Below are 23,454 nucleotides of genomic sequence, written 5' to 3' on the forward strand. Positions count from 1 at the left end.
TGCTTTCCTGTTGCTGGCTAAATATTGGATAGTAATGTGTTTGTTTAGCCGAAAACATGTTTGTCTGTAAATATTTGATTTTTACAACAACATTCATACTCCCATCATTATGTCAATAAACGTATTGATATACTTCGCGCTGTGATGCGAATTTTGTTTAACGAGCAGCAAATATTTAATATCGGTCATATCGAACAATTGATGGAGAGGGGTTGAAAGCTATAAAAATTAGATTATATCTTCCCCACTTACAATTAACCATTAACTTGCAACGGGTAGGGATGGAGTGAGGACACAGTATTTTACTTCAGATACTGCTATAAGCTTCAGAACGCGGAATCATTTTCTTGGAGATTTTGATTTAAAGAGCTGATTTCAACGCAATTAACATGGATATTGACGAATTTCAAGAAGACATAGGAGGAATAACAAGATATCAAATTCTCATCATAGTCTTCACAGGTTTTCTCACATTTGGTTCAGGATTTACACCGCAAGCTGCCATTTTTCTAAGCGCTGTACCGGACTTCAGGTTGGAAAACTTTGCACGTCATTATGTCAGTGAGTTATTAACTGACGTGGAAAGGTTTAAGATGAAAGTTAACTTTTTAGTAGACATCAAAGTTTGTTGTTTGGTTATGAAAACATTTCATTACATTTGTAGGTGTTCGGTGTCGCCTATCGATAATTCCACGTTGTATCCTAACTTAACTGAGGAAGATATTGAATCCTTGACGATTCCTTATGACAGCAAGCAAGGGGTATTTGCTTTATTGTGTTATATAGCTATGAAAGAGTTGAAATATTATAAAGTTTTTTTTAAAATCATTTTACTAGGATTACGATTCATGCAATCGCTACGACTACAATCTGAGCTCCTGCGAGGGAGATGGCAACTTGAGTTGCGTCACTTCCGATGAAGATCCCAGAACAATTCCATGTGACCAGGGATACTATTATGACCGAACCTATTACGACGAGACAACTGTAACCCAAGTAAGCAAATCAGAAATGGCAAAGTTTATAACTTACAATTAACCATACAAATATGTTTCTACTTCAGTGGGATTTGGTATGCGACAGACAGTATCTGGATTCTTTGGCAAACACTTTGTTTTTCTTCGGATTTTTCATTGGTTCAGCTTTTATAGGACCACTTTCGGATTGGTAATATTTCTACCAATAACATCTAATTTAAACCAAACCTATAGCTTTTGTCATAATAATCAAAACGGCTTTTGCATAAATCGATTACCTCTAGAGGTCATTAAAATGAAAAGGATATGTGGCAAATAGGTTCGGTCGGAGGGTGGCGCTGATTGTAGTGTGTTCAGGTCTGGTAGCCTGCAGTGTTGGTTGTGCATTTGCACCTACTTATGAAATTTATACTTTCGTTCGTGTGCTCTGTGGAGCTTTTGGCATCACTTGCTTCATTGCATATTTCACATACGGTAAGCCGAAACTTAAGTTGTTTGATTCTGTACAAAGATGGCAAGCAGATAATGATACAAAGACAAAAAACTTTGTTTACTTCATGGTTTTTGTAAATGTTGATTTAACGCAGCGACTGAAATCTCTCCTACAAAGTGGCGAACTGAAACCTGCGCATACGTAAATATGACTACCGCTATTTGTCATACTATCTTTCCATGGATAGCATATGGGCTGAGAGACTGGCACTACATTCAATTAACGATAGCCCTCGTACCGGCAAACTTTTTCATCACGTTTTTCTTTATACCAGAATCGCCAAGGTATGTTGTTGTACAGTATGTATAATGATATCACAAACGCTGTCATAATCGCTCTGTGCACCTTTTTGATGCAGATGGCTCTTACGGATGGGAAAAACAGAAGAAGCCAGAAAAGTATTGGCAAGGTACGCCAAAAGCAAGGACAAAGAGCTGACAGATGAAAAATGGAACAGTATCGTCGAATTTGAAGAAAAGAAGGTAAAAACTAAAGCTTTGGTTTCAATAGCATTTGCTGACTGGTACTTGATTTATTACAACATTGTATAATTTTACCTGAGAGCAAGGTGCAGTAAAACAAAATAAAATCTTAAAATAATTGAGTAATTAAAAATGATTGATTTATTTATTAATGTTACACGTTCTGGAGAAACTGAGAAAAGCACAAAAAGCGAAATGTATTTTACTGCACAATAAATAATTATGCATCGGTATGACTGATTCATCAGCTACAGTAGTCATTACGTCATTCATTTCATGTACGGTTACTAGAGGGCGTTAAGTGAAGAAAAACAAGAAACTGCGAAAAGAGTCCGAGTTTGGGATTTATTCCGACGCCCCCTAATGAGACTCATGTCATTCAACGTTATGATTTCCTGGTTCACCGTCAGCATGGTCTTTAACGGTCTTGCCCTTAATGGTGGCAACTTAGCCGGTACAATTTACACGATAATTTTCGATTCATCATGTATAGTGACATTGCATTAAGTCGGTTTAATGGTTCTTTTCCAGGCGACCCTTTTGTGAACACGACTCTGAATGCAATGGCTGAAATCGTTGCCTACGTTATTGTTTATTTTTCAACGAGCTTCGGTCGAAGACCGGTGTTCAGTGCAAGCTACATCTTAGCTGGAGTCGTCTGCATTGCCTCAATGTTGTTCGACTTGTACGCCAATGGGAACCAAGGTTTGTAAACTGAAATGATTAAAAAGTCAACATGTGTAATACATAATTATCGCTTTTCGACAGGGCTTTTCACAGCCAGCACAGCGATGGCAATTACGGGAAAGTGCTTCGCTTCTATTGGATTTGCGCTTGTTTACTCGGTAACCTCTGAAATATTTCCGACTAACGCAAGGTAAAACACTTTTGCAGAAAAAATCGTTTGACTTAGATGTACAAATATAACACAAAACAATCTTTGGCACAGGGCTACTGGTCTGAGCTTGGGTTCTATGTCGGCTAGGGTCGGTGCTATGATATCACCTTTTGTGCTGCAATTACAAACGACTATACCGTGGTTTACTCAGGTAGGTGCACACTTTTGGAGAAAACGTTAAGATTTGGCAATTGATATAAGGATTTGCTTGTAGCTAAACAATTGCTATAAGTTGTATTTAGTGTTTAACGTAACTCCAATGCCGTGTTTTCAAACATACGCATTTGCACATTTCCGAACTACTTTATACCTTTGCACAAATCTCCCAAGACAAAACCTCGATTGATATCTTTCGTTTGCAGACGGTTTTTGGAACTTTGTCGATAATAAGCGGATTTCTGGTTTTGTTATATCCCGAGACCTCTAAAACTGAATACATGACGACGCTAGACGAGGCCGAAGACTTTTATTGGGAGAATATAAAAGCTCTAAAGTGGTTTGGAATGAAGAGGTTAGTTGATAGCACTTAGAGGGGACCTTAGATTTCTTCATTTAACTATGAAATCAAAGTTGATGGTGGCTGTATCAGGAAAAAACTTGTGAAATTTTATGAAGCAAGCTGATGCTTACGAAAGTTTGTGTGGAAATAATAAAACAAAATTTAACCTTAGAGTGCTGTCAAAGATTCTGCTTTCCCGTTTTATTTTATTACGTAATCAAAGTGATAAGTACAGTACAAAAATATCGTTATGCATAGATCTGCAAAGGCCTCTTCCGAAGCGACCAAGGAATTCAAAGTCAATCCAGTCTTCACTGACATTTCTGAAGAGTCCGAGTCAACAAAGTTTTAAATTATTATGCTAACGTACTTTGACATTAATAGGTTAAATTTAACCTTTAAAGTGTGTAAGACGGCATCACGTAAATTCACAAGTACATTGCAAACACTTGTAATGCTCTTAAAGTCTTTTATTTTCCACTCCCCCTTTCTTCCCACTTTTGATCACTCCCATTTTCCCGCCTCCTTATGCTCCCTACAGCGTAAAGTTAATGCTGTTTTATGTGGAAATTATCTGGTAGAGATTGTATATTTTGTATGTTTATATAATGTATTATGCATATATATTTTTGATATGAAGATATATATCACATAGCTTATGGGTGTATTAGAGAAATAAAAATCACAAAAAGTACTTAGGCTACTAGAAAGAGAAGCGGTTAGTAGCCAATCAAGAAAGTGCCTGAAAACTAAGAGAGTGTTTGTTAGTTTAAATATGTGTCTAAATATTTATTTGAACTATACACAGACCTTTGCTAACGTTTTACTACCCTTGGCTACATCTCATGGATACTTCTCTAAATGCCACAATAACAACAAGAAATTATAAAATTAATATCAACTAAATACTTTTCCGCAGAAAGTTTTAAACTTCACACTGGTATTAAACTCAATTATTGAGTACATGTTGTTAAAACGACTGGAAAATCTAATGGTCCAACATTATACGCTCAAATTCTTATGCTGGGTGCTTAGTTACGAGAGTGCTTAACTTCAAAAGGTTGACTCGTTTTAAAGGTTGTCAAAGGTTAAAGATTGTTTATTTCACGAGGAACCAACAAAGCGCGGACTAGACTTGACACTTTATTGCGCCAACAATAGTAAAATCTTTGCAACTTATTTCCATGCACAAAAATATATTTTCCATATCTGTGTCGATAAGGTGCCGCTCTGTTTTTAAAAAGTCCCACGACAACCCATAGCGCCTTCCTTGATACAGAAATATTTAAGCACGCACCAAGTGTGATGTAGGTTGAGAATTTAACAGTCTTTTCTGTTTATGTTGATTCTACACACAGCGATATTGTGCTCTCAATGCTATTATTACGTTTCTTTAATGTAATTATTAAAAAAAGTTTTTGGATACTGACTGCAAATTACTCTGCTTATATTAAAACATTTTAATAGTGACCGAGCAGCAAACACCATGGAGAGAGTCAGTGAATGAAATATTTTGCGTATAATGCTTCATGTCTTAGTTACTGGTGAATAACCTTTCCTCCAAAAATTCACGCAGTCATATTGTACGTTGTAGGTTACTTGCATGTAAACAATTATAACACTATGCACACATCGTTGATTTTAATCATTGACTTCTATAGAACCAGTCGATTGTTTTGACCTCTGTTGTTATTTGATAAATTTGATTAATTTTGTTTGAAGAATGCTTTAGCAGAATACAACAAAGAGATTAATGTACATGAACAGCTATTTCAGGAGTTAAGCCCGATAGCTTGTAGGTGGCAAATAATTGACTACTACTAAACCGACTGAGTAGATTAGCAAGAACACCAGCCCCAAATTAACCATTAACTCGTACTAAACCAATTAAGTCGCCAGCAGCCACAAAATATTTTTTACTGCCTAAAACAGAGCACCATTCTCTGGCATCTTAATTTATTACTGAAGTCATTGGGTTCAATAGCTTTATCCTCATGCATATTGACGGATTCCAGGAGGAAATAGGAGGAATCACAACTTACCAAGTTGACAAGTTCTCATTATTCTTTTCGGAGGATTGCACTCACCACTCACAGTTTGTGAAGCCCTGAGGTAGAGCTCATGGATGAACTTAAAAATTTTACTTAAACATTAACTTAAAAAGTCATGTTTGAATACTGTGGCACTGATGTTTTGTTTTTTGAAAAATCTTGTTTATACCCAACACAAATTATGCACAATTTCTACCAATATAAGCAATTTGTGTAATGTATCTCACACATTTATGAAACTGGAATCGCCATTCGAAGTTTTTTAAATCGTTTGATTTAATGCAAAACGGTTACAATATTCCAATTGTTTTCAACTCATTGACACAATTTTTATAAATTTGTGAAAAAGGCTTATTTTGGTTACACTTTTAGCAAAAAGTAATTAAAGAAGCTGCTTGATATTTTTCAGTTCAAATCAGTTTTGGATTTATTTAACCTATTTACACTAGGTATGACTTCTCCTGCACACAGTCACAGGAAAACGTTGCGTACGTTGCGCATTGTTGGCTGTATAAATTTGAAATTTGGTGACTTTTCCTAAAAAATCTTCAGCTATCTGTCCATGTTTGTTTTATAAAGTTTAATTTTGTAAATAAGATAATATTGTACTTGTGCAATTAGAGCACATCAGTGCTTTTAACATTCGAATTGTGGTCAACTTTATATGCGCAGTTCTCTTCTCCTTTCTTGTTCAAGTTAGATTTTGATGACGTTTTCCTAAACAAAAGCTTCATTTACGACATTTACCAGAAGACAAAAAGACAAATTGCTGGTTATCTTTATCGCCAGCGTCAAGTAAAACTTTTTAAAACTCCGATTAACGTTCTTTGAGCCACTTCAATATCGGAACATTTTCTCTGTAAAAGTTCTCCGCTTGGTCGAGTGTTGTCATGTATTCGGTGCTGACAGTTTCAGGATAGAACAGAGTAAGGCCACCGCATATGATGGATAAACTTTCATAGACGGTCTGTGTAAACAATGAAAACTTAAGTTTATATCATGACAAAGGTAGAGGCCTACAATCCGCTACTACCTATCCGCTCATCTACATGTTTCCGGTAGGCCATATAAGAATGGGCCATTTTGAAAGAACAATGAATGAGTTTTGTTATTCGTACCAATCCGAATTGAATTCAGATTTGAATTTGGCATTTTTATGGTGCAAAGAAGGCAAGCGATGAATTACACTGGACAACAGCAAAATTATTCCTCAAATGAAAATAAACTGCCTAGACTAACTTTGGGACGCTGATTCCAAATCTGAAATCAGAATTGGTCTATCACGTCAGGTTTTCAAGATATGAAAATTCACGAAATTCGGATTTTGCATTGATTGGCACTATATTATAAGGTTCTACAGTACAAGGTATTGTGCAATTTTCTTTCCCAGCGAATTGTTGGTCATATTATGTCACAATGCATGTTATGTAAGATTAATATTGACATTATTTTGTAAATGCAATGTTCTATCTTTTCACAATTAATGCATTCTTGAATGTTCTTGGCCATGACTATAGAGGGGGTGGGGGGGTAGGGGTAGGGGGGGGGGGGGAACATATGTGGAGACCTTAAAGTTGTGTCACTTTTGCTCGGATTGCAGTTGGGTTACACCAAGCATATGTGCTTTCTCTGTTTGTGGGACAGTCGAGACGATGCAAACCACTATGACACAACTGAATGGCCAATGAGAACGGACTACATTGTTGGAAGATATAATGTTAAGTGCCAACCCCTAATTGATCCGAGCAAAGTGTACTTGCCACCACTTCACATTAAACTGGGCCTGATCAAACAATTTGTGAAGGCAATGGATTTCAATGGAGATGGATTCCTGCATATAAAAGAAAAATTTGGTGCAATACCAAGTGATGCTAAACTGAGAGCTGGAATATTTGTTGGCCCCCAAATACGTGATTTGATCCGTGACCCAGTATTTCCATCCAAGCTTAATTCAATTGAATTAAAAGCCTGGAATGCATTTGTACAGATTGTACAAAATTTTCTTGGGAAGTACAGGGCAGAAAATTACTCGGAACTAGTGGACAATTTGCTGGAATCATACCGCGAAATGGGCGGCAGAATGTCGGTTAAACTGCATTTTCTTCATTCACACTTGGAATTTTTCCCGCCAAACCTGGGTGATGTGAGCGACGAGCATGGGGAAAGATTTCACCAAGACATCTCTGTGATGGAATCGCGGTATAGAGGTCGATTTAACCCAAACATGATGGGGGACTACTGCTGGTTTCTTCAGCGTGAAACTGACACTGAACATACTCGAAAGAGCAAGTGTATAAAGCACTTTTGAGGGAATATAATGTTATTTTTGTCTGATTTAATTATCCTGGGTTGTGTTAAATTGTGCAGTATGATAATGCTGTTATTTTCAATAGAAATTACTGGGTTGATTACATGTAATGTTTTGTTCCGCTCAGCCAAAATTAGCCAAAATCACAGTTATGGGTTGTCGTGAGCATATATCATATCTCAAAAACGTGACGTGTTAGAAAAAATCTAAGACCAGATTTGAATTCAGCATTGCAAAATTAGTCTAGGTAAACTTGAAATGAGCGAGGAATAAAAAATAAGTTGTAAATTGTTGTCCAGTGTTATTAAACTTACCGCAAAATGTCGCCAGTAAGCGATAGCCATCCGGTTAAGCGTAATTAGCTCTTTTAGTATAAAAATAGTTCCAGTCTCTCAGCACTTGTTCATTGCGATGGATTCTGAAAAGATTCAAAATGAGGTAGGTGGTTTCTCTCGTTATCAAGTTGTGGTAATTACAACGGTGGCTTGGCTGGCTTTCAGTGCTGGATTCGGCACTCAGTCTGCCGTGTTCATCAGCGCTATCCCTGAATACAGGTAAGCACAAATAGCTTCTTATTTATGTAAGCGAAGTTTCTGGGTATTTTTTGAAAAAACATAATTTCAGAAAAGGGGTTATCAGACATTATAGTTTATATAAATTAATTTGACAAATGAAGTTTTGAAAATAAGATTATGGAGGATTCTCTTGTTTAGATGTGCAGTTCCACCCATTGACGATCCTGACGTTTACCCCAGCTTAGACGAAAGCGACATAAAAAACTACACAATTCCATATGACTCCGCAACAGCTGTAAGTTACTCCATTTGTGTCGTCCTGTTTTTTTTAGTTCAGCTAGAGATCCAGAAAACCGTAAAGATTTTTCCAAAGAAGCAATAAAGCATATCACGTTGATGCATGGACAGTAAGACACATGTATTCGGAGTCGCGTTGATGTAGTCGACATTAATGCTGTGAAAAAGTAATAAGCATACCTGTGCATCTAGCTTTAAATACCAATATATGAACCAAACATATTACCAAACAGGAATACGATTCCTGCAATCGCTACGACTACAACTTGAGCTCCTGCCAAGGAGATGGCGATCTAAGTTGCGTCACCTCCGATGAAGATCCAGGAACAATTTCATGTGATCAAGGATATTATTATGACCGGACATATTACAAGGAGACCACAAGAACTCAAGTATATACCTACAAGTTTCTACTTTAATTTGTTTGCTTTAAATTACTCATTAACTACTGCATTGCATTGCCGAACGTGAGTTGTGAGGTGCGTTTCTTTTGTTTCTAACAATGATTTTTATGTTACAGTGGGATTTGGTTTGTGAACGTCAATATTTGGACTCACTAGCAAACACATTCTTCTTTTTCGGCTTTTTTGTGGGTTCTCTCTTTATTGGTCCACTTTCCGATTGGTGAGAAACATGACATAATTGCCAAATTAAACACTTGATATGGCTTGTAATAGGCCTACAATAGCTAAAAGAACTCCGACGATAGAAGTTTAAGTTAAAGGAGTCAACCCGGTAATTACGGGCATACTAGACCGCCATTGGTAAATTTGTTTAGGTTTGGTCGCAAAACAGCGATGCTGGTGACATGCGTTGGAATGGTGGCCAGCTGTGTCGGGTGCGCTTTTACACCAACCTATGAGCTCTTCGTCTTCGTTCGAGTTATAAATGGCGCTTTCATTATTACTTCGTATATTGCAGCCTACACTTACGGTAAGTAATGTGCTTTGTAAAGTGTAAAGTAAAGTGATGAGCTTTAAAAAAGACCTTTCGCCTCCAAAGTCATTGCTCATAATATTTAAGGAACCCACATCACGAACCCTGGTGAAAATAACGCCATTTTTTTCAAACCTGCCAGACAAAAAAAATCTGTGAATTTGTTGAGCAGAAGTATTAACTCAAGCGGTAACCTGAAAAGAGCACATGTGTTGGCATCCTTTGATGCATTCGAGAATTACATCTTACTGTTAATGAACTTCAGATTTTATATCTAGCAATTGAAATATCGTCGACGGAGTGGAGAACTGTGGCGGGAGCAGTCGTAGGCGTTTCTATATCCTTATCTCATGTCGTGTACCCAGGCATAGCCTACGCTTTTAATGGCGACTGGCGACGAATACAACTTGTGATTGCTTTAATACCGGCTCCATTTATCCTAAGTTACTTCTTCATACCGGAATCGCCAAGGTGAGTTGCGGAAATCATCTGGAATCGAACATCTGTTGACTTTCCACAAATTACGGTTTGATAATTCTCAAAAGATGGCTTTTACGGACTGGAAAAATGAAAGAAGCACGCAAAGTTTTCGCTAGATATGCAAAAAGCAGGGGAAGAGAGCTTACTGATGAAACTTGGAACTTACTTGTACAGCATCAGAATGTAGCTAGCCTATACTTTATTTTTTGCTTTAAAGCACTTTCATCGATTAGATAATTCGAAATTAATTCTTTATTGTAGAAACAATTAAAAGTTTATCCTTAATATGTATCGTTGGTACAGTAATTCTTTCTCACTGCTCAATTTGAACAGGAAGAGAAAAACAAAGAAGAAAGCGACAAGAAGAAATTTGCTGTGTGGGATCTCTACCGACGACCCATCATGCGTCTGATGTCTATCAACGTTCTTATATGCTGGTTTACTGTCAGCATGGTGTTTTATGGCCTGGCGTTAAACGGAGGAAACCTGGCAGGTTATAGCTGGCTAAACCAGAAAAACTAAGCCTGCGCGTTACTAATGTTATCACGTAAATATTGAAACTACGTATTCACCGATATTCATTCCAAAAGATGTTGTTTTCAGGTGACCCATACGTCAATAATACTCTAAATGGAGCTGTTGAAGTCGTGGCGTACGTTCTTATTTATTTTTCCAAATATGGACGGAGGCGTGTGCAGAGTCTAAGTTTTACTTTGGCTGGTGCTTGTTGCATTGTTTCTATGCTACTGGATTTGTATTCAAAAGGGAACCAAAGTAAGCAGCAACATACATGTCTGTGTGCTGATGTGAACGTACAAAACTATAAAATTTAAAATCTCGAAAAAAAATTTTATGACGCAGGTATGTTAACCGGGAGTACAGCAATGGCTTTGATTGGAAAACTTTTTGCCTCCATGACTTTTGGCATGATATATTACATAACCTCAGAACTCTTCCCAACCAACGTTAGGTGAGAACCGCTTATCTGCTGGCTTTATATTATCCAAAACGTTTAACAACTATCTTACTTTTCAATTTAATTGTCATTTCTAATTCTTCCTCAAAGGACCACAGCCTTAAGCATGGGATCGTTGGCGGCAAGAGTGGGTGGCATGGCCTCACCATTTATCCTTCAACTGCAAGCAACCATACCATGGCTTACTCAAGTGACTATTTTGATCCAATTACTGTATAGCTTCGTACCCTTCCCTGATTCATGATATGAAATAAAAATACTTCTATTGTTTACACAGACCGTCTTTGGAAGTTTATCCATCATATGCGGTGGCCTTACTCTGTTCTATCCTGAAACTGTCAGCACCGAATACATGACAACACTCGACCAAGCGGAGAACTTTTACAGAGAAAATGTTCCGATACTGAAGTGGCTCAATAGAAGGTTAATAGGATTTTAGAAAAGTTTTACTTGACGCTGGCGATAAAGATAACCAGCAATTCGTCTTTTGTCTTCTGGTAAATGTCGTAAATGAAGCTTTTGTTTAGGAAAACGTCATCAAAATCTAACTTGAACAAGAAAGGAGAAGAGAACTGCGCATACGAAGTTGACCACAATTCGAATGTTAAAAGCACTGTGCTCTGATTGCACAACTACAATATTTTCTTCCAGCAAATCTATAACCCTTGTATAGTTAAAAATTGCAATCGATTAATTTGAAAAATAGCAGCTTTTATGATCAAGTTTTGCAAAAATTAGAATGAAAATAATTTTTTACAAATTTACAAAACTTATATTGATGAGTTGAAAATGATTGGAACATTTTTGCATTAAATCTAACAAGCTAAAAACTTTCGACACGATACATTTAGAGGTGATCCAAACTCATTTCGTACCAAAAATGTGAAATACATTACGCAAATGGTTAAAATGAGAATTGTTAACACGATAAGAATTACGCACAATTTTTTCTAGGCTATAACCATGCAAGGTCTTCCCAAAACCAAAACAACAGTGCTACACCATTTAACGTGATTCTTTACATTAGTTAGTATATACTCCATCCACCAGCCGTATATAGTTTACAATTTAGTAGCTGCCAACTCATCCAAAGTTCCATTGAAAGAAGGATTGGCTTTAGATTCCATGTCTAGCTTAGAGGAAGATTTTTCCGGCCTAAATGTCGAAAAACATGGTCAGTTTTATCAACTTTAATACAACGAACCACGAGGAAGTTTTAACTCGGTGCCGTATATAAACTCTATGCTAACCTTTTCATTCCAATCCACTTTAAAGCTTTTATATTCTCCCAATAGAAGTCTTCGGCCTCGTCTAGTGTCGTCATGTATTCAGCGTTAGAAGTCTCAGGGTATAACAAAGTTAGGAGTCCAGAAATGATAGACAAAGTCCCAAAAATAGTCTGTAAAATAACGTTTGTAGTTGTTAGCGTTATATATGAAAAAAATGTCAAGGAAACCACCTTTCAAATATCCTCCTATCCAACAATGAGCACACTAGAACCCAGCATCCATTCTTCGACGTAAAGTGACAATACAAGTTAATCTGCAAAACTTTATCGAATTGCTAAATCATTCAAAAGTCGAGCAAAGTTATCCCAGATAACAAATATTCTTTTTTATTGAAGGATAAATCAGAAATAAAACATGGCTCGTGTAACCCACCTGTGTGAACCAGGGTATGGTTGTTTGCAGTTGCAAAACGAATGGTGCAATCATACCCCCCACTCTCGCAGCCATGGAACCTAAACTCAAGCCGGTGGTCCTGTCAAGACAAAATTGTGCAGACAACTTTTTAAAGTTTCAGGAAACTCTTTTTGTGGTAAAACCAACAATTAACAACAATTATTAAGAAAACCGAATTTGACACTTACCTAGCGTTTGTGGGAAATATTTCTCCGGTGACGGAGTAAGCAAGAGCGAATCCAATAGAAGCAAAAAATTTTCCAGCGATCGCCATTACTGTGCTTGCCGTGAAAAGTCCTGTAAAACAGCGATTGGAAGAAATAAAACTTCTAAGTTTCTTTCCATAAATTTAATGCAAACCTGGGTCCCCGTTGGCGTACAAATCGAACAACATTGAGGCAATGCAGGAGATGCCAGCTAAGATGTAGCTTGCGCTAAACACCGGTCGTCGACCGAGCTTGGTTGAAAAATAAACAAAAACGTACGCGGCAATTTCCACAACCGCGTTTAAAGTTGTATTCAAATAAGGATCGCCTAAAAAGTGCAAGACAGTTTTCGCATAGCGCTTCGTAAAAATTAACGACAGTAGCTTATGGAAGTAACTTTAGAGCTACCATTGTACCGGCTAAATTTCCACCGTTGAGGGCAAGACCATAAAAGACCATGCTGACAGTGAACCAGGAGATCATGACGTTGAATGACATGAGTCTCATCAGGGGACGTCGGAATAAATCCCAAACTCCGATTTTATTCGCAGTTTTTTCTTCCTCTTCTTTCAACGCTTCCTGAAGAATTTGGATCCGTAAAATCATTAAATCATCTTTATCTATAAGTGTAAAATATTTCAGCATAAAACAATATCATTTCACACGTCGCACCTTCTTCTTCTCAAACTGGACGATGCTATTCCATTTTTCATCAGTGAGCTTCTTATTCTTGCTTTGAGCGTACCTTGCTATTATTTTTTTAGCTTCTTCTGGCTTACCATTCCGCAAAAGCCATCTGCGCAACCAGAACGCATTGCTGTGATCATCTCACGTAAACAGTTAACACGTGATTACTCGGCCGAATACCTTGGTGATTCTGGTATGAAAAAGTATACAACAAAAAAGGCGGCTGGAATGAGACCAATAGTTAGCTGAATGTCGTGCCAGTCTCTAAGAGCGTATGCTATCCACGGGTAGACGGTATGAGCTATAGCTGTTGTCATTTGCGCGTAAGCGCCAGCTTCAACCCGCCAGTTTATAGGACAGATTTCACTTGCTGCAGAAAAGGTTTGAGTTGGATAAGGTTCAAATCAACTTTTAAAGCTAGTGTAATCACCACGTCTGTCAAATTACTTAGCTGATAAGTTATAAAAAAAAACTTAAAATTGACGTGTTTTTCATTGTGTATTGAACTATAATATCAGTGAATTTCTGTAAAAACAAAGCGACCTTTAGGCTTACCGTATGTGAAATAAGAGATAAAGCAAGTGATGCCAAAAGCTCCACAGAGCACACGAACAAAAGTATAAATTTCGAAGGTCGGTGCAAATGCACAACCAACACTGCAGGATACCAGACCAATGCATAACACAATCATAGCCAACTTCCGACCAAACCTGTTTAACAATATGAGACTCAAAACACCTTAATATAGAGAAAAACAAACAATGTTACATCTAGTCACCAGTCAGAGAGAGGTCCAACAAAAGCCGAACCAATGAAAAATCCCAAGAAAAACAGAGTGTTTGCCAAAGAATCCAAATATTGTCGATCGCACACCAAGTCCCACTGAAATTAAATACAGAAGTCACCATTGAAACAATCGGATTTTTAAAACATTTTTGATCCACTTAAATTTTAATACGACGTTAACTTTATTTACGTCAAACTATGCACATCTTCTAATTTAAAGCGTGTTGCTGATAAGTTTTTGTAGCATTCTCTCCAACATTTTCTACATCCTAAGTTTTACCTATATATACTTTTAACAGCGCGATTTTGTTGTTAATTTCCGTTTCATGTCAATTCTTATTCTTACGCATTTACTTGAGTTATTGTGGTCTCGTCATAATAGGTTGGGTCATAATAATATCCTTGATCACATGGAATTGATCCTGGATCTTCATCGGAAGTGACGCAACTTAGATCGCCATCTCCTCGGCAGGAGGTTAAGTTGTAGTTGTAGCGATTGCAGGAATCGTATTCCTGTTTGTTATGGAAAATATTAATATATTGATATTGATTTATTTATACATTAGTATTTAAGCAAGTTACACTGGCATGCTTTCTCCTTTTTCAAAGCGTTAATGTCGACAATAGGCCTACATCAATGTGACTCCAAATCCGTGTGTCCATGCATAAACGTAATGTGACATACTAAATAATGCGCTATTGCTCCTTGGGAAAAATCTTCAAGGCTTAAGTTTTGGTGTCTCTAGCTGAACTGAAGAAACGCAGGACGACACAAACGGAGTAACTTACAGCTGTTGCGGAGTCATACGGAATAGTGTAGTTATTTATGTCGCTTTCGTCTAAGCTGGGATAAACGTTTGGATCGTCAATGGGTGGAACTGCACATCTAATTAAAGTAAAATACAATCTTCAAAGACAAGCGAAAGTGTTTTTTCAAAAAAATCTGTACAAACAAAAAAGTGATTCAACATTGAAGGATTTTTTAAATCAGCCGGTAGCGGCTTTTACGGTATTTAATCTAAGAAAAATAGAGATTTAAACAACCGAAACTGCCTATAGCAACTATAACTAACCTGAAGTCCGGTACAGCGCTCAGAAAGACTGCTGCCTGAGATGTAAATCCTGAACCGAAAGTTATCAATCCTCCGAAAAGAATAATGAGAACTTGGTAAGTTGTGATTCCTCCTATTTCCTCCTGGAATCCGTCAATATCCATGACGATAAAACTGTTGAACTCAACTACTTCGGTAATAAATTAAGACTCCAGAGAACGGTGCTCTGTTTTATGCTGTAAAAAATATTTTGTGGCTGCTGGCGACTTAATTGGTTTAATACAAGTTAATGGTTAATTCGGGGTTGGTGGTTATCCTGTTCTACTCAGTCGATTTAGAAGTACTGCAGTTAATTATTTGCTACTTATAGCTTATCAGGCTTAATTTTTCGAATAGCTGGTTCACTTTGTTGTATTCTCCAAAGCATTCTTCAAACAATCCTATCAAATACCAACAACAGAGAGTAAACAAAAACCATTGATCCTTCGGATGACATGATTAAAATCAACTTCGTGCATAAATGTTTGCATTCAGTAATCCATGCATTCAAGTATAGACTATAGGCCGTTTTTCGGAAAGATTATTTATTTGTTACTAATTCATAACACGCGTTAGTATTTCATTGACTGGCACACTCCATGGTTTTTGCTGCTCGGTCACTATTAAAGTTTACTAATATAAGCAGAGTAATTGGCAGTCAGTGTCCAAAATCCATTTTTATAGTTACATTAAAGAAACGTAATAATAGCATCAAGAGCAATAAAAAACACCGCTGTGTGTAGAATCAACATAAAGAGCAAAAAATGGTAATATGTCAACACTAGGTGCGTGCATATATATTTTTCAATCGCAAGGAATGGGACTTTTAAAAACAAAGTGGCACCTTATCGACACAAATAACGAAAATATCTCGGCAATTCACAATTACTTCAAAACACAAAAAATTCTGTCAATGGTATTTCAGTTGGAAATTTATGAAGTAAGCTTGTGATCGTTACGTCACAAGTCATGAGTTGTTTTGTAAATGCTGAAATTTTGTTTTGGTATCTTGCAATTCAGTTGCTGACCAAGCTTAAATTCTCCTTAATGACGTTCAGATAAATTACCTCGCTTGAACTGGTGTGCCACATATAAATACCGGTTTAATGTTTGCAATCTTTCCTTTTAATTTTCCCTTTCACTTGTTACTACTGCGCAATGTAACATTCAGTAATATTTGCCCAAAGGTGTAAGCCTTTGTGTCTGATAATAAAGAAAAATGGGAACTTTATCTATTATTTCTAAATTTTAGAAATATGTATAGACAGATTTCAAGCAACTAAACAACATTAGTCACGCCATTTGAGAAATGAGAACTCATATCATCGAGTCAGAAGCAAAACATGTTATCAACTATCAATCGTCCTCGCTCATATTGTAACAATAGCCGCCAGTGTACGCGGTCTTTATGGCGAATATGTTTGTTGTGTAATACTTCACACACGTAATACACAAACGAAATCTTTATTTGTCATGAGCTGCACATCACATTGAAGTTAAGCGCTGTCGTAACAAAGTGCCCAGCACAAGGCCTTTGGCCTACGCTGAAGCAAGTGTCCAAAACCAGTTTGTACCTTTCCTTATAGCGCTCCTTTTTATTGCACCACTAGATTTTCCGGTCGTTTTCTCAACAAGTGTTCACTGATTTAGTTTTAAAACTTCTGTGAATTTCGTAACTTTCTGCGGCATTATATTCGTCTGATTTTAATTTTATAATTCCTTGTAGGTCTACTTATCGTGGTTTTTAGGAAAGTACCTACAAAATATAGCCAAGGAGTAGTTCGACGCCAGTAGAGGTTTGTGTGTTGTTCATGTAAATATTTAGAGTCGATTGCAAGCACATTCTTTATTTTCAAGTAATTCGTTGATTGGTTTCTCTTTCTGAGAAGTTTTATGTACTGTTTTATTTTTCTAATACAATCATTTGCTGTGAAATACATCATTGTATTGAAAGTACACATGTACATTTCTCTACCAAATCTTTTCCAATAAGAATAAAAACAGAATTAACTTTACGCTGTAGGGAGCATAAGGAGGCAGGAAAACGGGAGCGATCAAAAGTGGGAAGAAAGGAGGAGTGGCAAACAAAACACTTAAGAGCGTTAGAAGTGTTTGCAATGCACTTGTGAATTTACGTGATGCCGTCTTACAAGCCCTATAGGTTAAATTTAACTTATTAATGTCAAAGTATAGTAGCACAATGTTTCTTTTGTTGTCCAATAGCTTTCAGAAATGTCAGTGAACATTTTTTCGCTTCGGAGAAGGTTTTCAGATGTACATAACATTATTTCTTTGTCCCAAAATCACTCTGATTTCACAAGTTAACAAAGAAATTTAAGGTTCCCTTTAAATGTTTGCAACTAACTTCTTTATTCTCGGTCACATAAGTCTCGGTTTTTCTAAGCTGAAGGCTGATGATGAAGTCTATCAACCAGCATATCAATTCTTGGTTTTGTTTCGCTCAAAGTACACCGAAGGTCATGTTGCACATCACGTCTATCAAAAAAGTGTGATTCAATATACAAAATTTTTGAGAAAGCAGCCTCACAGGAATGAGTTGATGCAAAAGGCAGCAGGTGACGTAAAGCTAAGTTAATCAACTTTGGATACGAAACTGCCATTGATGGCCAAAATACTGTGAGAGATTCAGTTTCAAACTTCATTTTGGCCGCTGTATCTTTCTGAAGTGCCAGCAGCTCGGTCTGGCCATCATCATGCATGCATGTCTCTGGAGCAGTGAAGGGAAACTTTACAATCAGAGAAGTTTGGCTTTCGATGTCTGGGATGTACCTTTCTAATTCCTCCACCAAAGCTTGAAGATGTTGAACAATGAAATTCTTTACAGCAGTATCACACTGTTGTGTAATGTCTGACATTGTTTCGAACATTGCCAAGTTTCCTATTTCAACTTCCTGTCTCCAATTCTTCATCCTACGAATGAAAACTTTGATTTTGTCCACAAAATCAATTATTAAAGTTCCTTTACCTTGCAGCTCTAGGTTGAGTGTGATGATGTGTTGAAATATATCAACAAGGTAAGCTAGCTGTATTTCAAAGCCATCAGCGCACCATGCCGACAGCAAATCTTGTTGGTCTTGTGCTTCAAGGAAGACTCTGATCTCCTGTTTGAGCTCAAATATACGCTGGAGTATATTTCCTTCGAATAACCAGTGAACTTCTGTGTAAAGTAGAAGAATTTCATGAGTTGCATTTATATCCTGGCAGAGATCCTTGACAAGACGTGTCTCATGAGCAGTTTCTTTTAAAAATTCAACTGTCTTTATAATGGTGTTCAGAGTTTTCTGTAACTCTGAGGGTAGGGTTTGTGTAGTAAGACCTTGTCTGTGGATCATGCAGTGAAGTGGGATAGCATTTGGCGATTTTTGAAGAACTCTTGAAACAAAACCTGACTTAGAACCTAGCAAGGCTGAAGCCCCATCTGTGCATATCGAACAAAGGTTTCCCCAGTCGAGACCATTTGCTTCAAAGAATTCCGAAAGTTTCTGAAGTACATCATCACTTTTCGTAGATTCTTCGAGAGTTTCACAAAACAAGAAATCCTCCTTTATATCACCACTATGAACATACCTAACAAAAGCCACAAGTTGTGAGCAACACTGGATTTCAGTGGACTCATCGAGTTGGATACTAAACAATCCAGCTTCTTTAAGTTGCTGTATCACTTGTTCTTTGATATCATCTGACATTAGAGATATTTGGCGTTGAACTTTATCACTTGAGAGAGATAGACCAGCCATCTTTTCAGCACTTTCCTTATCTAAAACATGCTCAGCCATAATTTTGATACATGGCAAAATGACCTCATCGCCAATGGTGTAAGGTTCTTTTTCTTTTGCTATTAGAAGGGATAACACAAATGATGCTTTCTCTGATTTAGCATTTTCTTGGTGAATCAAACTGCTAGAATCAAGTCGTTGTCTCTTCATATTTAGTTTCAGGGAAGCAGAAAATAGCATTCACTTACTTTACCAATGTTTTTTTTTCAAAAACAGATGACTTATATATGCTTTATATAGCTTAGCCTAGTGACGTTTCATAACTAAACTTTCCTAACGTTTTAAAAAAATAAAAATTCTTTATGCATTATTTTTAAGTGGTTCACAATAACTGCACAATGAGCAATTGAAAGGAAAAAAATTTGAGGTTATTAAACTCTTTAAAAATAAAGATATTTTGTGGACTGTGCAAACACATCTTAATATAGGCTACCTCAAAATGCAAGGTTTACTTAGGCCTATCATTAAATTGGTATTGATAGTGGTTTAAGTTCCAATAAGACTAAAATATTCCAATAACGCTAAATATAAGTTCGAAAGATATAATGGTTGTGGTAATGTTTGAATGAAATTGTTATTGCTGATGTGTCGGTCGCTGTTGTTGCCCCGGTAACTGCTTGACCCAGCCTCGTCATCACCTCCCTAACCGTTACACCACCTAATGGGGAAACAGCATGCTTGAATTTAATTGCCCATAAATTATTACATGTTGTTACCTTTAATCTTGCGTGGTAATGGTATCCTTCTGATTGCCTGACAAAGATCATTCGATGAAACTAACAGGTACATGCACGCTGTGTGTGAGCTTGTACTAAATCATACAATTGGAAGTTACATCGGTCTAACACAAGCTTGAATTTATTGCAATGGTTATGTTCGAGTGATTTTGAGCTTATGGGCAGGCAAGCTTTTTGAAACATTTTTCCAAAGTTTGAAAGGAGAAACCTACTCTCACATTTCAAGGATAATGAAGGCTCTACCACACATGACACATGTTCCCAATTGTTGCCACTTAAAGGGTTTCCCAAAATCAGTGAAATAATTATATAGATTTAACGTAAACACCATATTTATATTATACACTACAGTATCTATGAAGAGATGAAACTGCGTGAATTAACATTATTAATGAAGTTTTATGTATACGTTGGGAGATATCATTATTTTTGCCTAGATAGTCAAGCATATTGACTCCAAAAATAGTAAAAAAGAACAACCGGCCAACACAGTAAATCAGTGGTTTCCAACCTTTATAGGCTCACGGCACCCTACAATTAAAAGGGAAAAATATTTTGCGGCAACTCGTTTTGCAATCAACGGTCATTGGCTTCGACTGCAGCAGGTTGTTACTTCAAACAATTTTTCTAGTTGTGCCATTAGGAAAGGCACTTACTTAGTAGTTACACATTGAAAAATCAACATAACATAGGCAACACGGAAATTTTACTTGGAGTTTGAACGTTACTTTGAAAATGTATTTTGAAAAACAAACTAAACTGTATTGACAATTTATTCAAAACTCAGTGTGAAATTTGACCTTGGTTTATCGTGCAAAACCCCTTAATATTTGGACGCATTTTCGATAAAGCTACCTTCATTTCTCCCTCGATTAAGTTATAAGTAGCCTTTCGTTTTTTGTTTTGATATTCGTTAAAACTGAAAATCTAATCTCGCATTAGTATGAGATGTAAAACTGTAGTAAAATCTTCATTGCCTTTTCTCCGAGGCAAGGAAATTCATTTTGAAGAAAGATGACCATGTTTACTTGTAAAGTGTCTGGTCAACTTGCTTGGGACCACGGCTTCATTTGACAATTTTGCGTTACAAATAAGACAATTTGTTATGGGTTGCGTTTCTTCACCACCCCAAATAAAGTCTGTATTTAAAAAACTGTAGCAATAAAGGCAAGTTTTCTTTGCTTTCTTTTTTTTTGTACTTCCAGTTTTAGCTGTCACAATATCGCTCTGATCGACATCACTTGATCTTTTCTTGTAATAAACTTCTCCATCACAAATAATATGAAACTAATTATCTGTAACACACACAATTATCTGTAACACACACTCTCCTAATAAGACACAATGAGAAACATCTTTTACAAACACAGTATTCACTTTACACTTGTTCACTAGACTGAAATAGAACCCATGATCAGCAGAACTCGTTCAGATATTGTATGTGATGCCACAAAACCACAATAATCCAAGTGTGCTACATTAAAAAATCATGAGTTTTGCATTAAAGCAGCATACGGTAAAATAAAAATTGTCCTAGTGATGTAACAAAAACAATTGTCAATAAAAATTGTGTCGGCAACAGTAAACCTATCTACAGTTAGTTGAAAACGTCATAGATAAAAACGAATAATAGGACTAGCTTGCGGCACTCCTGTGTATCGCAAATGGCACACCAGGATGCCGCGACAACCAGGTTGGGAACCACAGCAGTAGACACACATTCGATCTAACGTGCAACGTTAAAAACTTACTGGTAGTGTTGGACAGTCATGTGGATGGATTCATATCCTATCATATCTTTTATTTATCGTCATTAACTGTGTGGAGCGAAAATTACAACGCTAACAATTACACGGTAGTTATGGCATGATAAAATATCGCACGCGTGATGAGAGAAATTTTTGTGATGACATTATCGAAAGGTTTGACTGACTTTTAAATTACTTGGCTTCAATTGCCACTCGCCACATTTACAAACCTTCAGCTCATACCTTGGATTTTACTCCATGATTCTTCTGAAAGTTCTGGGAGTATGGGAACTACTATCCTCTAGGCTACTCTGGCTATTAAGTTATTTAAAAAATATACACAAAACGGCGATTTTTTCTGAGCCGGATATATCGAAGCCAAACCCAATTTTTGCCAGACTGAGCAAACAAGTTACATAAAAGCGTTTTAAGCTTTTGTTTTACTGTAAAGCTTGGTATGGGCTACATAAACGTGTTATCATGACGCTTTAGATTCAATCATAAATTAGTTCTTCAAAGTACAATAGTTGGTTGTTGGACTAGAACAGTATAGCCTACAGTTAATATTAATAGTAATGTTAAAATCTTTATGTTTTACAATCACGGCCACTTTGGTTAAAGACTTTGTAATGGAAAATTTTGTACACATCAACTAACAACCTAAGTGGGCTAACTAAATTATGTTATGCCAGAAATTTTGATATTATTGTGGATTGCTTTTTCTGCTATTTCTGTTTTAAGAATACTTCATAGAATGTTTATGTTTTATTTTCTATTCGTGTTTCTATTAAAACGTTACAAATTGTAACTGAGAAGTTTTGCATAAATTATTTTCTTAACAAATAATATTACAAAGTGAAGCAGAACATACGACCCTGCCACTAAAGTCTTAGAACATGGTGCCACTGGATTTGAAAGCAACGTCAGTCTCGTATGCATAATTCTTCTTCCCATTCATATCTAGGTCGGTTTTTGAAGACATTTTCCTGAACACAACGTTTGAACGATTAGTAGGCTAATATCAATGCCTAGAAATGAAATCAAAACAAACTTCTTCGTTATTAGCGTGTTGTCATCAACAGCAGTTTTCTTCTTATTGAGCCACTTCAGTATCGGAACATTTTCTCTGTAAAACTTCTCCGCTTGGTCGAGTGTTGTCATGTATTCGGTGCTGACAGTTTCAGGATAGAACAGAGTAAGGCCACCAATATGATGGATAAACTTCCAAAGACCGTCTGTGTAAACAATGAAAGCGATTTAACTTTACGGAGTACATCAATCCAAAATTTAAAGAAGCAAACAGTTTTCCAATTAAAGCCATTGCTGTACTCCCGGCCAGCATACCTGCTTCAGATAAAGGTATTTCATGTTTGACCATTTCGCAGTACACCTGAAGAAGCAAGTTTTTGCTTGCGAAAACTCGTGTCGAAAAATATAAAGTTGACCTTAGAGTGCCAAACTATATCCTGTTTCTTATTTTACTTGCAAATATTAAACCTGCACTTTTTCAGAGAAAGAACTTAGTTCTACGACCTGGTGCATTAAACCTCAGGCAAAATTGTCTGCAGCACAAATGCATGCATCTATTTATTTTGTATTTTCGTCGTGTGGGTATAATGGAAGAAAGACACTTAGCCTACGCAGCGATTTGCGAGTTGCGCGTTTTTCATAAATGTTTTTATGGGCGTAGACTGTTTCCTGATTGAAACGTAATAAATACTCTTCATTTTTTAAACGTAGGCTATGCATGAAAAATTTTGCTAAAATTACAAGTTGAAGTTGTTTCACCTAATTGCTTAAGTGTTGAC

The 23,454-nt window shown here is 36.7% G+C and overlaps 6 protein-coding genes across 6 annotated transcripts; 2 read left to right on the plus strand and 4 right to left on the minus strand.

Annotated features, from left to right (window-relative positions):
• The first annotated feature begins 266 nt into the window (after nucleotides 1-266).
• Nucleotides 267-4,043, plus strand: LOC143450537 (organic cation transporter-like protein). The gene is made up of 13 exons (XM_076951135.1): nucleotides 267-532; nucleotides 665-761; nucleotides 838-996; nucleotides 1,064-1,167; nucleotides 1,297-1,451; nucleotides 1,565-1,754; nucleotides 1,829-1,952; nucleotides 2,244-2,406; nucleotides 2,484-2,657; nucleotides 2,721-2,829; nucleotides 2,902-3,001; nucleotides 3,213-3,361; nucleotides 3,608-4,043. Exons 1-13 carry the CDS (start codon nucleotides 390-392, stop codon nucleotides 3,699-3,701), a joined length of 1,761 nt encoding a protein of 586 aa, XP_076807250.1. The 5' UTR covers nucleotides 267-389; the 3' UTR covers nucleotides 3,702-4,043.
• Nucleotides 4,044-8,101: 4,058 nt separating this feature from the next.
• Nucleotides 8,102-11,649, plus strand: LOC143450538 (organic cation transporter protein-like). The gene is made up of 13 exons (XM_076951136.1): nucleotides 8,102-8,262; nucleotides 8,422-8,518; nucleotides 8,754-8,912; nucleotides 9,041-9,144; nucleotides 9,299-9,453; nucleotides 9,735-9,927; nucleotides 10,002-10,119; nucleotides 10,270-10,429; nucleotides 10,540-10,710; nucleotides 10,798-10,906; nucleotides 11,003-11,102; nucleotides 11,190-11,335; nucleotides 11,440-11,649. Exons 1-13 carry the CDS (start codon nucleotides 8,120-8,122, stop codon nucleotides 11,534-11,536), a joined length of 1,752 nt encoding a protein of 583 aa, XP_076807251.1. The 5' UTR covers nucleotides 8,102-8,119; the 3' UTR covers nucleotides 11,537-11,649.
• A 96-nt stretch (nucleotides 11,650-11,745) lies between these two features.
• Nucleotides 11,746-15,906, minus strand: LOC143450542 (organic cation transporter-like protein). Its single transcript, XM_076951141.1, has 13 exons — nucleotides 15,347-15,906; nucleotides 15,063-15,159; nucleotides 14,628-14,786; nucleotides 14,266-14,369; nucleotides 14,043-14,197; nucleotides 13,668-13,857; nucleotides 13,473-13,596; nucleotides 13,217-13,379; nucleotides 12,955-13,128; nucleotides 12,783-12,891; nucleotides 12,574-12,673; nucleotides 12,163-12,311; nucleotides 11,746-12,067 (listed from the first exon to the last, which is right to left on the minus strand). Exons 1-13 carry the CDS (start codon nucleotides 15,487-15,489, stop codon nucleotides 11,974-11,976), a joined length of 1,761 nt encoding a protein of 586 aa, XP_076807256.1. The 5' UTR covers nucleotides 15,490-15,906; the 3' UTR covers nucleotides 11,746-11,973.
• A 1,857-nt stretch (nucleotides 15,907-17,763) lies between these two features.
• LOC143448729 (zinc finger BED domain-containing protein 5-like) lies at nucleotides 17,764-18,240 on the minus strand. Its single transcript, XM_076948577.1, has one exon. The coding sequence runs from the start codon at nucleotides 18,238-18,240 to the stop codon at nucleotides 17,764-17,766; it is 477 nt and encodes a 158-aa protein (XP_076804692.1).
• LOC143450540 (protein FAM200C-like) lies at nucleotides 18,157-19,459 on the minus strand. The gene is made up of 2 exons (XM_076951138.1): nucleotides 18,351-19,459; nucleotides 18,157-18,295 (listed from the first exon to the last, which is right to left on the minus strand). Exons 1-2 carry the CDS (start codon nucleotides 19,339-19,341, stop codon nucleotides 18,291-18,293), a joined length of 996 nt encoding a protein of 331 aa, XP_076807253.1. The 5' UTR covers nucleotides 19,342-19,459; the 3' UTR covers nucleotides 18,157-18,290.
• A 2,948-nt stretch (nucleotides 19,460-22,407) lies between these two features.
• LOC143450541 (uncharacterized) lies at nucleotides 22,408-23,180 on the minus strand. The gene is made up of 3 exons (XM_076951140.1): nucleotides 22,991-23,180; nucleotides 22,698-22,881; nucleotides 22,408-22,632 (listed from the first exon to the last, which is right to left on the minus strand). The coding sequence occupies exons 1-3, from the start codon at nucleotides 23,022-23,024 to the stop codon at nucleotides 22,536-22,538; spliced, it is 315 nt and encodes a 104-aa protein (XP_076807255.1). The 5' UTR covers nucleotides 23,025-23,180; the 3' UTR covers nucleotides 22,408-22,535.
• Nucleotides 23,181-23,454: the final 274 nt, after the last annotated feature.

This window comes from Clavelina lepadiformis, chromosome 3, assembly GCF_947623445.1.
Source record: "Clavelina lepadiformis chromosome 3, kaClaLepa1.1, whole genome shotgun sequence".
Classification (NCBI taxonomy): domain Eukaryota; kingdom Metazoa; phylum Chordata; class Ascidiacea; order Aplousobranchia; family Clavelinidae; genus Clavelina; species Clavelina lepadiformis.

Bases quoted from the DNA above. Each gene is read 5' to 3' on its own strand.
- LOC143450537 (XM_076951135.1), top strand. From the start codon at position 390: ATGGATATTGACGAATTTCAAGAAGACATAGGAGGAATAACAAGATAT. The intron at 533-664 runs GTTGGAAAACTT...TTACATTTGTAG, and splicing joins AGCGCTGTACCGGACTTCAG to GTGTTCGGTGTCGCCTATCG. The intron at 997-1,063 runs GTAAGCAAATCA...TTTCTACTTCAG, and splicing joins ACGAGACAACTGTAACCCAA to TGGGATTTGGTATGCGACAG.
- LOC143450538 (XM_076951136.1), top strand. From the start codon at position 8,120: ATGGATTCTGAAAAGATTCAAAATGAGGTAGGTGGTTTCTCTCGTTAT. The intron at 9,928-10,001 runs GTGAGTTGCGGA...AATTCTCAAAAG, and splicing joins TTCATACCGGAATCGCCAAG to ATGGCTTTTACGGACTGGAA. The intron at 10,907-11,002 runs GTGAGAACCGCT...TCTTCCTCAAAG, and splicing joins CTCTTCCCAACCAACGTTAG to GACCACAGCCTTAAGCATGG.
- LOC143450542 (XM_076951141.1), bottom strand. From the start codon at position 15,489: ATGGATATTGACGGATTCCAGGAGGAAATAGGAGGAATCACAACTTAC. The intron at 14,198-14,265 runs GTGACTAGATGT...ATTGTTAAACAG, and splicing joins GTTGGACCTCTCTCTGACTG to GTTTGGTCGGAAGTTGGCTA. The intron at 12,892-12,954 runs GTTTGCATTAAA...GCTGTTTTACAG, and splicing joins GTACGCCAACGGGGACCCAG to GACTTTTCACGGCAAGCACA.
- LOC143448729 (XM_076948577.1), bottom strand. From the start codon at position 18,240: ATGTCAGACATTACACAACAGTGTGATACTGCTGTAAAGAATTTCATT.
- LOC143450540 (XM_076951138.1), bottom strand. From the start codon at position 19,341: ATGCTATTTTCTGCTTCCCTGAAACTAAATATGAAGAGACAACGACTT.
- LOC143450541 (XM_076951140.1), bottom strand. From the start codon at position 23,024: ATGGTCAAACATGAAATACCTTTATCTGAAGCAG. The intron at 22,882-22,990 runs GTATGCTGGCCG...TTGTTTACACAG, and splicing joins AATACCTTTATCTGAAGCAG to ACGGTCTTTGGAAGTTTATC. The intron at 22,633-22,697 runs GTTTGTTTTGAT...CGTTGTGTTCAG, and splicing joins AACACGCTAATAACGAAGAA to GAAAATGTCTTCAAAAACCG.